At 37.9% G+C, this 12,377-nt stretch overlaps 1 protein-coding gene across 3 annotated transcripts in view; it reads right to left on the bottom strand.

Annotated features, from left to right (window-relative positions):
- Window positions 1-12,377, bottom strand: part of cnksr3 (cnksr family member 3) — a 190,771-nt gene that overhangs the window by 51,635 nt on the left and 126,759 nt on the right. For all 3 annotated transcript variants that reach the window (XM_072581041.1, XM_072581042.1, XM_072581043.1), the window contains 2 exons: window positions 6,100-6,141; window positions 3,859-3,978 (listed from right to left, as the gene is read on the bottom strand). In XM_072581041.1, coding sequence (XP_072437142.1) covers window positions 3,859-3,978; window positions 6,100-6,141 — 162 coding nt within the window. The remainder of the gene's footprint in view (window positions 1-3,858; window positions 3,979-6,099; window positions 6,142-12,377) is intronic.

Below are 12,377 nucleotides of genomic sequence, written 5' to 3'. Positions count from 1 at the left end.
CTTAGCAGCTCCCTGATGTCACGTGCAACCAGTCAAATTGGCTGAAAACTAATATTTGTTAAGAATGCAAGGACCAGAGGTGGTGACAAATAGGAATCAATCATTCAGCATTTCTGGCTGTAGATTCATGCAAACACTTCAAGCTGAACTTCAAAAGCATCATATTCACAGATGATGTGGCATCTCGGCCTCCTATTAATTAACTGTCCACTAACATTCACATGTGGATGTGACAGGGCTGAGGTCCTGAGCTGATCCTCAATTTAGGATTGTTACACATTTATAGCGGGAAAATCGACGTTTTGGGCAGGGAGGCAGGGAGCTTCCTGTGTGGAGAGATAAATGGGAGGGGGGGGAGAGGGCTGGAGCTGGGGAGAAGGTAGCTAAGAGTACAATAGGTGGATGAAGATGGGGATGAAAGTGATTGGTCAGAGAGGAGGGTGGAGCGGATAGGTGGGAAGGAAGATTGGCAGGTAGGACAGGTCATGAGGATGTTGCTGAACTGGCAGGTTGGAAGTGGGGTCAGGTGGGGGAAATAAGGAAACTGGTGAAGTTCCCCTCCCTAGTTCCTTACCCTAGTTCCAACCTGCCAGCTCAGCAACATCCTCATGAACTGTCCAACCTGCCAATCTTCCTTCCCACCCACCGGTTCCAATTTATCACCTTCATCCTTACCTCCATCCACCTACTACACTCTCAGCTACCTTCTCCTCAGCCCCACTCCCCTCCTATTTATCTCTCCACCCTGGGGGCTCCTTGCCTCATATTCCTGATGAAGGGCTTTTGCCTGAAATGTCGATTTTCCTGCTTCCCGGATTCTGCCTGACCTGCTGTGCTTTTCCAGCATCACTCTAATCTAGACTGTGATCTCCAGCATCTGCAGCCTTCACTTTCACCTCGACATTTATAGCATGCTGCTAACTCTAGAGTTGTCATATTGCCATATAGAAACTTAATTTTTGGGTGCAACTGGTGATGTTCTGAATGTGGCTCTACAATCCATTAGATCAGGCTGGTCATCTGGCTAATCTGCCATGAGAGATATGACAGGCCACGAGGTAATATATTGTGAGGACATGCATTGCTCAGCAGTGAGGCAGATAAGCTTTCACACGGTTCTATTCAGCCTTAATCCATCCTAGTTAGCATGGCATTACTGGAAAATACCAAACCAATGTACACAATGAAGCCAGTCAGTATCGAGGCATTGGGGTGTGGGTGGACATGTGTTAGGTTAGTCGATTACACAGCTAACATCTGCATCTGAATTCTCTACTTTTAGTGTAAATCGAATGTCTGCTCTTTTCCAAGTATATTCAGAACCTGTCTCCCCAACCTAATAAAAATATCGTGGCATCTTATCTTGGTTCAGTGAATAATCACCTAGGATCTGCCTTTGGGTCAAGAACTCAAAAGGCATAAATACAAGAATTAATCTGCATGAGGAATGTTTTGTGGACATTTTTACCAACATCACTGTTGATGCATCTGTGACAATTAGATTGGATAGGTTTAAGGTATGCCATTCCCACTTACTGGTTCTCCTACTACTCTTTGCCAACCCAGTATAGCACCAATATTTTTCTGGATCCAAGCAGATAAGCCAGTCATAGTACTAGTGACCCACTGTTCTTAATATACATTGAAAGCTCCACGACCAGTATATGTTCCCTCTTCTTATTACACTCATAATCCACTGTTTCAACATGTTCAACAGGACCAATAATGATTCATCACTTGAGGGAGCAAGTTGGACAGTCAACAGCTTGTTTTTCCATGTTTTGTCTGAAGCCACATGATTTCATGGGGCCTGGAGTCAATGCAGATAATACTATCCACCTTCCCTTACCTCTAAATCCCTGTACAAACTGACCCACTCCGTTTATCAATCCCCAATATCCTGATGGCACAATTCCTTCTTTTAAGTATGCAAAATTCATTTAAAATGTACCTGTAAATGGACTCTCACCACAAAACTAGAGAATAATCCATCCATAACCTATCTATAAATGTGTTTGATGAACACAAAGATCTTCCAGTTCAAGTACATGCCTTTCAACAATCACGTATAGTTTACATAAATCAGATTTTAAATCTCCTAAAGGAAGTAAAGAATCCAAGACAATGCATCTACAAATTTCTGCAAACTTCCAGGATATCAATCTAAAATTACAATCTCCATTCTTTGGTCATGACTAAATGCATTCTACAGGATGGTATTTTCTATCCACTCTTTAACCTATGCATGAATCATTAACCTCTGTCGACCCAATAATTTATTAGCCAGCAATCCTCTTTAGATGTTTATCGACAAAGGAGGGAAAGAAAGTGAAATGCTAACCCTCTCCTTAACTTTCAGTTTGAAAAGGGAATACCAGATTTAATTTTACAGTATGTTCCTTTCTTAAAGCAACTTTTATTGCATGCTACTATCAGTTTCAATTGTCAAGTCCCAGAAAGCTTACTGACCTTGTGTGCAGCAAATTTGAACTTGTAGTCACTTTGCCAATTGTTGACACTGACCAAATATGAATATTTTCTTGTCAACTTCCCATACTCAGCTCACTTTAATGAGTACTTCAGAAACAAAACTTGTGGCTGCATTACCAAAATTCTTTCCCTGTAGAAGTCACTAACCCAATTCCCATCAAAAAGAATGGAAACATTACAGATTCCTGAAATTTTTTTCAGTCTATGATGCTGTAATCCCAGATGGCTATGATTTGGATCTTTCCCAAATACTTTCATACTGAGCGTCTGCTGACGCCCAGCACAGCTGTTAAACATCTTTCACACTCAGGTTAGCAGGGAAAGGCAGAATATCACTACTTCACATACAAACATCCAATTCAAGTAGAACTTGTGACAGCTCTGCAAATTAGATTTCTCAAATCAATATACCAGCATTGCAAAATTGAAAATTGTTCAGTTTACAGTAGAGTTATCTTTCTCAACCAGCAATGCCCAAAGTTCATACAGTTCAACTTCTACTATGCCGGCAAACAAATAATAATGGTAACAGAACTACTGATTAACAGTTATAATCAATCATTTTGTCCGTACCACACCTAGAACTCACAAGGTAAACTATTCTGGTGGATAGCTTTAAGAATCATAAGTCCCAGCCACCATTTCCCTTTCAAGTATTGTATACACATGTTATTTATTTTCCAGTGTGTTTTTGGCCAGCTTCAAGAATATCTGCCATCAATAACTGATTTACTGAGTATTGTGTCTCCACACTACTGTCATATGCACCAAGTCACAAGCTATAACTTATAATTAAGATTTCAAAGCCATTTGGAATATTTTTATATAAATTTAACACTAGCAGCTCTCCTGAAGTACTGCTGATCCACAAAGCATGTTGTTGCACTCTGTTGAAGCCAAGGTGTAGGATGGGAGAATCTGGATGGAGGCCACTGCTGAAGCTTGGCAAAAGCAGATGTTGCATTGCAGTCAGATAGCATTGGGGGTAATGGGCAATTGTTAAATTAAATACACAAATGAGGCATTGGAAGAAGTGGGTCATTATGCCTTAAAAACAAAATTAGAAACTTGAGAATGCTCATACAACTATACTAAAATGTGACAAATAGAATCGCAGGCCACTTCAAGATTCTTCCTACACTTCAAGACGGAACATTTAAAAATGCACAACCAAGTAGAAGCAACAAAACAGCTAAAACACAACTGTTTGATGTGCAATGTAACTGAATAGATATGCAGTGAAATAGTACTAAGATTTTTGGGTTACATGAAAACTAAATAGTTAAATAAAAGTAATCAATTAGAAAGGAAAAACAAGTCACCACCATTACATGGATAAAAACATGAAATATTAAATCAATTTCTTACCAATCCTTCGCTTGGTTTGATGTTTCTCAACTGAACCTCCTCGAGACAAGCACTCTGGCTTAACAAAGGATCAGATGCAGATCTGATAGTCTGATCACAAATACCATTCAGAACTTTACACTGGGAAAGAAAAAGTTGCAAATTGAACATGGCAAGAATACAGGTCAATTATGTATTTTAATTGAAGAATTCTCTAAGGACACACTAAATTGAAACACATTATTACAATGTCTTCACATATAATATGTGCACTATATAATTAACACGATATAATGTGCTTTTTGTTTGCCATTCTCCAGAGTAAAAAATACAACTTTTTTTTCTTAAAAAAATGAAAGCTTTATTTGAATGAACATAACATGCGAGACCAAACACTCAAGTCAAATCTCAAATGCTGCAAATTGTGAAATTAGTGGAATTATCTGGGTTACGGCAACCAGTTCCAGATGCAGTGCAGTGTTAATGAGTTACCATACTCTATTACAATAGAAAAGATCTCCAAACTTAAATCAAAATTTAAAATCAGTTTTAATTGCTTAGTAAAGTTTGAAGCAAGCAGACAAATTTGACTTTGGGCAAGCGTCGATTTAACATTTAAAAATACCTTAGACTTTAAAAAGCACTTTTGCATGAAACGTGCTCAAAGATTACATTGATCCATCAGAGATTTGAAAAACAGTGAATACATTTTGAATAGTAGTATCTTGTATTCAATTTATTACTAGAAATAGAACTACCCATTCTGGTTAGCAAAGAATGCTACACAAAGAACAGGTAATTCCTCGTAAGCTAATTTTATTGGGTGGCTATAACTTTAATTAAAAAGTAAAGTAAACTAACACTTCAAACATTACACTCACATTGACTAGCACTTCACTGAAGAATGAAGTGCGTAAAAATTACTTAAGAACATATCTGAAGTTGTACTTAAAGTATCAAACATTTACTTTTAAGAACTCAAATCAACAGCTACAAAGCAATTCTTTAATGCTTCATTCTAACCCAGATGTCATTAATGGAGATTCAGTCTATTGATACAATATTGTTCAATTTAGGCATATAAGACAGTATTAGATGTATTTTCACTTAAAAATATTGTGTAAGGACATGGGGAGGAAGAGGAGATTAGTGGCAGATGATGATGTTCATTTAACAAGCCACAACAGGTATAAGGAACCAAATGGCTGCCTTCTGCACTATAACAATTCTGTGATACTGTGGATAAATGGATAAAAGTGACATGCTAAATTGGGAAATTTCTGACATTAACTCTCAAATCTATGCTATATGAGCTAATCTTAGCTGGAGCAGAGGTGTAATGAATCTCGAGCAATGGGAAGAATTACAAAGTTTATTTTACTACCTAGGAATTTCAGCATTAGTTAATGCTACTCAAATGTAATGTCCTCTCCTTAAAGATGAAGGGTCTATCCACATTTGAGAAAAAAAGCACACCAGTCATGGTTATCACTTTTTTCAATATTAGCCAAAATTGGTTTCAGGTTGTGGAACGACAAGGGTGGAGGGGAGAAAATTATGTTGATAACTCGAGGTTATCATGCATACTTTTCCTTCCAATAATCGGAGTTCATGTTGATAAGCAACTGCTTCCTTTTCCCTGTCAATTGTCTCAACATGTAGCGTGTGTTATAGAGTCGTAGAGATGCACAGCACAGATACAGACCCTTCAGTCCAACTTGTCCATACCGACCAGATATCCTAACCTAATCTAGGCTCATTTGCCAGCACTTAGCCTACATCCCTCTAAACCCTTCTTATTCATATACCCACCCAGATGCCTTTTAAAAGTTGTAATTGTACCAAACTCCACCACTTCTTCTGGCGCTCATTCCATACACACACCACTTTCTGCGTGAAACAGTTGCCCCTTAGGTCCTTTTAAGTTTTTCTCCTCTAACCCTAAACCTGTGCCCTCTAATTCTGGACACCCCACCCTAGGGAAAAGACCTTGTCTATTAACCTGATCCATGCTTCTAGTGATTTCATAAACCTCAATAAGGTCACCCCTCACCCTCAGACGCTCCAGGGAAAACAGCCTCAGCCTATTCGGCCTCTCCCTATAGCTCAAGCCCTCCAACCCTGGCAACACCCTTGTAAATCTTTTCGGAATCATTGCAAGTTTCACAACATCCTTCCGATAGGATGGAGAGGATTTAATTACTTTTCAGTGGATTAAATTCTGTAACATTATCAAAAGTATAAAAACAAATGAGCACTTACAACATTAATAACACCATCTTCCATTTCAAGAACAGTGGAGTTCTGTCAATAAAAAAAATTGCAAATCAAAAATCAATTAGAGAACAATGAATTGTAAAAATACATTTTAGGTCACCTATAAGTTGCAAATAGGATTCTAATAATGACTGATTTAATAGAAATAGTTAAACTATTAAGTTTATAATATTAAGATTATCGCAGTGTCTTAATATAATCCTTAAAATAAGCATTCAACTTTTTGGATTTCTGTTATTCTATTCATTATCATTCTTACTAATGTTGCATTTCCTGTTCATTTTCCTTTAATTAATCCAGATTATTTCCCTGGTATCTTTGACATTTAATCACTCTTGTTCTCAATCCTAACTCAGATCTCCTCTTTTGTTCTTCCCATCACTCCCCACTATCAATGTCATATAACCCTCACATTTCTACCCTCAATTCTGAAGTCCCAGTCAACACAAAATGTTAACTATTTCTCTCCACACAAATGATGCAAATCTTGAATATTTCCAGCACATGGTTTTTGTTTCAGATTTCCAACATGCATATTTTGTTTTTGTGGTTTTCTGATATTTCTGGTTAAACTGCTGTGTGGTCTTTTCATTGTGATTCTAGAATGATTTTGATTACATGCCTCCCCGAGATTCATCATTCGAAGAATTTAACATCCTGTTGCACCAAGTTAGGCTCTAAACACTAATATGTAGCCATCTCCTGGAAGTCTGCCAGTATTTTAGACATTTTTGCCGAATGATGTTAGCATCTTGTGTCAAAATTCTAATGTCAATGTCATTTCCACAATGCTGTTTTCATGATTGGTGATCCTTTGTCATTACAATGGTTGGTGTTCACCCCTTTCTTCAGAGGATAGTTCTGCAAAGCTTCAGCTGAGGACATCACTTTTCTCCAGTATTATTCTACCATCTTTTGTTTGGATGTAGTTGCTTCTAGTACAGTAGCTTTTTGAGCTGGTGATCTCCCTTGCTGTGTTATACATATTTTCACTTTTTCCTTTAGCACTTCATTTTCTTCATCATTTGCTTTCTCCTTTTTTGACTTGCTACATTACATTCCTTTTGTATCAGTTTATCAATATTACATTTTGTGATACCTCTACTCTTGTATTGAAATGATGACAAAATGCAGACAAAGATTTCTTTAGTCATCTTTTTGTTTTATTGAAATGCATTTGTGCACTAAGAGCTATGTTGTACAGATTACACCAAAGCATTTGACAGACTGAGACAAGAACAGAGTTTTTGCCATTTGAAATAACCTCGACACAGAAAGATTCACGATTATTTCAGAACTTAGACTGGGACCAAACAGTAGCAGAATAGATAAACTGATATACCAAAAGTGTGACTAGTTGCATTCTGCCTCCATATCTTTTCAATCTTAACCATTTCGTTGTAAAGACATCTAGCAGAGTATCAGGATTTTCAATGGATTAACAAAATATAAATTAAGTTTGAGATGTCCAGAAGGCACAGCAAGTTTGGCAGATACAAAGGCTTCTAAACACAATGTTTTGTTGATTTATTCATTCAAGGGATGGGAGTATTGCTGCATAGGCCAAAAGGTACACCTATAACCCTTTGAGAAATGGAGCTCTCAAGCCTTCATCCAGCAACAGTGAAGGAATGGTGACATAGTCCCAAGTCAAGTAGTGAATGTCTCGAAGGGGAACTTTTCAGGTGGCGATATTTCCATCCCTCTGATGCCTTTGTCCTTCAAGGTGCTATACATCACAGGTTTGGAAAGTGCTGTTGAAAGAGCTTGGCGAGTTGCTATAGTTCATTTTGTTGATGTATCTGTTGCAAAGTGTGTTGGTGGGAGACAAAGTAAATGGGGAACGAATGTCAATAGTGTTGGCCACTTTGTTCTGGATTATGTTGAGCTTTCAGAATGCTTTTGGAACTGTGCAAACTCAGGCAAGTAGAGAGTATTCCATCTCACTCAGGACTTGCATCTTGTAAGTTGTGGACAGTGTTAGGAGGCAAGTTAGAGTCATAGAGATGTACAGCACGAAAACAGACCCTTCGGTCCAACTCATCGATGCCAACCAGATATCCTCAACTGATCTAGTTCCATTTGCCAGCACTTGGCCTATATCCCACTAAATCCTTCTTATTCATATACCCATCAAGATAACTTTTAAATGTTGCAATTTTACCAACCTCCACCATTTCCTCGCTCATTCCATACATGTACCACCCTGTGTGAAAATGTTGCCCCTTAGGTTTCTTTTCAATCTTTCCCCTCTCACCCTAAACCTATGCCCTCTAGTTCTGGACTCCCCCACCCCAGGGAAAAGACTGTGTCTTTATCCTTTCCATGCCCCTCATGATTTTATAAATCTCTAAAGTCACCCCTCAGCCTCTGACACTTCAGGGAAAACAGCTCCAACCTGTTCAGCCTCTTCCTATAGCTCAAGTCCTCCAACCCTGGCAATATCCCTGTAAATCTTTTCTGAACCCTTTCAAGTTTCACAACATCCTTTTAATAGGAAGGAGACCAGAAGTGTACGCAAAATGCAAAAGTGGCAAAAGTCCTGTACAGCCACAACAGGACCTCCCAACTCCTATACTCAATGCTTTGACTAATAAAGGAAAGGATACCAAACGCCTTCTTCACTGTCCTATCTATCTAACTCCACTTTCAAGGAACTATGAACCTGCACTCTAAGGTCTCTTAATTCAGCAACAGTCCCCAGGACCTTACCACTACGTGTAGAAGTCCTACTCTGATTTGCTTTTCCAAAATGCAGTACCTTATAGCCTCTAGTGACAGGAGCAAGTCACAGTGTGTATATGACTGGTCCAGTTCCATTTCTTGTCAATGGTAATCGACGCCAGATGTTGGCATATGGAGATATAGCATTATAATGACATTGAATGACATGGGGAGTTGATTAGATCATGTCTGGTTGCAGATGGTCATTGCCTGTCACAAGTGCTCTTGCTACATATCAGACTGAACCTGACATTGTACATGTCTTATTGCAATATGGATATGCTTGTAACAGAAACAGATATGGGTCATCACTACATTGCGGTAGAACCATGTGTGGGGTAATAGCAAAGAAATGGACTGCCTGTATATGATGCATGACAAATATAAATTAATGGAAAATCTCAAAATATCCAGATCAAAGTTAGAAAAGGTGAGCAAATGGCCAATGATGATGTTTATCTTTAAAATGAAATGTATCCAAATACTTTTTGCTCTGACTCTGTTCTCTTTTTTCCAACTATTTATTAAATGTGGAGAGTTATTTTCAACGTACTGGAGGCATAATGACAGTAATCAGCAAATGGCACTGCAATAAATAAATTCAACATCTCAAGAAGGTAAAATTATTACTATTGCTCATAATTATGGGTGAACACAATTGGTAAAACAAATTTTTGATAGTAGGGGCCCAGCTGTGCTGAAAGAGGGGTTTTAAAGAAAAAATTGAAGGTTGTGCCCTCAAGTGATATGGACTACACCTATCTACAAGCATCAGATGCAGCCTTCTCACACTGGCAAAGGCTGTGCTCAATTATTTTGTAAACTGCAAAATGCCTCAGTTTTTAGCAATACAGATCAAAAGATGTGTTTCAAAATGACATTACTCCAGACACGGGGGGGTGGTGGAAAAACTTAGTTCGGCCAAATCTTGAGTAATGGAGATTTCATGCAACAGGTGCTGAAAACGTTACAGCCATTTTGTCCAGCACCACTCATTTGATAAGCTGTTCAGCCTTCATGCTCCATCATTGGACGGTGAACCATTCCTAAATTAATGGATATGAAGCCAGCAGCTTAAACCATTCTCTCTTTCAGAAATCCAGTGACTTCAACTCTTGGCACAAAGTAAATGGAACATGTTAAAAATATGCTAAGAATATTTCATTCTCAAAATATGCTGGCTCTATTCATATCAATTCTTTTTCATTTATACATTGCCATTGGTTGAATTAATAATGCATTTTTGATGCTTATATGGAATCTCCTTTGTTTCCAATGCCTTCGCTGTCCCCGTTTGTTTCCCCAAAGTGAAATCATGTGTTGGTCACAGAAGAGAATATGTTAAACAATACTTAAGTTTCAATACAGTTTGATTACAAAATTAAAAAGAAATATTCCAGAAAATTAAGATTGGTTTTGTGTCTAATTCCTTGATCAAAGCTATTCCCACAATTAAGTAGTTGGACAGATTTGGTGTCAGGCAGCAGATAATGTTATAATATTTGCGATTTTGTGGTGGGTGGAGGAAAATGATCAAAGAAAAGAATCATGAGGGTACAATGTACAGTCAAGTTAGAGCTTTCTCTATTTAAAAATAGGCACAGAAATATTTCATGCCTGAACAGCCATATCCAGAACTAGGAATTACGACCCCATAGCTTCAAGAAATTTAAAAGACACCAACTTGGTGATACCAGACTTGTGTAAAATAGTTACTTCTGAAGTGCACTGGGTATTTACTGTGCTCAGTGCTGGAAATGTCAATGGATTCATAGTACTAAAGTGGACACAATGTCCACTTGCCATCCACTCAGGATGCAAATTGCAACACTATAAATTGGAAGATTTTTTTACTTCATTGAAGGAGTTACAATAAACTGCAATCATGTATTTAATCTTGAAACGTATAATAAATGCAATTAATGGCAGCACTATTATAGGCAGTATTTTGAGGAAAAGATGTGTTACAGACCAACTGTCAACCCTACCTCAGCAATCGATATTCTGCCATACCCTCCTCCACTGTATCCAAATCATTGTAGGAAATACACATTAACATACCAACATCAAATGAAAATAACCATAGGCAATTTTATCTTCCAACTTCCATTCATTAGCACAAAAGCTCCCTTAGTCACCAAGGAGTTAAAACTACAGGAGGGTACATCATGTAAAACTCAGTGATCATTTTATGGACCCTGTTTATTTACAGTGTTGAACTTCAAACAGATTTCAAATCAGCTTCTTGGTATTGACATAGCGCTTAAGTTTAGTGGTCTCTGCAGCTAATAAATCTAGTAACACTAAATTATCCCCAGCTTCAAGCAACTTCAAAGGGATTTTCATGTCCACTGTAAAAGGAAGTTCATTTTGTTATTTCTGCCCAATGAAGTTTGGCCCAATCACATTGAAAGAAGTCCATATGCAAATCTGTTTTTAAATACTAGAGACATTATACTCATGTGGGGCATAATTCTCCCCACCTAAAAAGATCCCATTAATCAAACTCCAGTTTCTTCAACTAACATACAAGATTTGTAAAACAAAATTGCCATATTGTAATGTCTCTTCTGCTGCTTTATCAACAATCCTTCATCAAACACAAGGTCATAAATGGGGATGTCTGATGATGATTGAAAAGCTTTCCAGTGTTCTTCAGAACAAAATAGGGGGTGCTTAGCTCTGTATAGCAAGGGGAAGGGATGTGGGGAACGAAATGCCCCTCCAACTATGAGGGGTTATAGTACTGTTCACCTCACAAATAGTGCTGACTCTTTCCACCTTATTTTTATTGTTATTCAGTCAGTCCATGAAAACATCAAGCTAGCCTTTTCCCACATAAATTGTCTACATGCCTCAAGGGTGGCAAAAAAATTTTGATGTACTTTTGCATTAAACAATATTCACTTGCAATTTGAACATGGACATGGAAAATGGAATTTGCAAAATTATGTAACTGAACTGGGTACTTTCTCATGTACACATAATGCATGTTCATAAGACCACTTTGTAGGATTCACATAATTAATGCCTGATCCCACTAAAAAGTTGATTAAATGTGAAATCTTGCAGTGACTCTTCCTTCATTGTGATCTGTACGATTTGGTAAAAATTACATATTTGTTAATAAAATGATTTGGAAACATCGGGTCAGTAAAACTGTTCATTAAGATACTTTTCTTTCAATGCCTCAGCTTTCAAAAGACCACAATTACAAGAACACATTAACAGAAACAGCAACAGACCAGCATGTCAAGCCTATTCCACCTTTCGATACAATCATGGCTGATCTTTGATTTCAATTCTACTTTCCTGCTTATTTCCCATTCCCTTGATTCCCCAAGACACCAAGAGTCTGTCTATCCCATTCTTTAATGCATTCAACTAGAGATACTCCAAAACAGTCTGGGACAGAGAATTGCAAAGATGTGCTACCCTTTGAGCGAAAAAAAATCATCTGACTTCTAAAGTGATCAGCCCCTTATCCCAAGTCTGTGCCGAGTTTTAGAATGTGCAACCAGCAGAAACAATTTCTAAGC

This window comes from Chiloscyllium punctatum, chromosome 11 (genome assembly GCF_047496795.1).
Source record: "Chiloscyllium punctatum isolate Juve2018m chromosome 11, sChiPun1.3, whole genome shotgun sequence".
Lineage (NCBI taxonomy): Eukaryota > Metazoa > Chordata > Chondrichthyes > Orectolobiformes > Hemiscylliidae > Chiloscyllium > Chiloscyllium punctatum.
The sequence above is the reverse complement of the archived record's forward strand: the minus strand, read 5'-3'. Positions and strand labels throughout refer to the sequence as shown.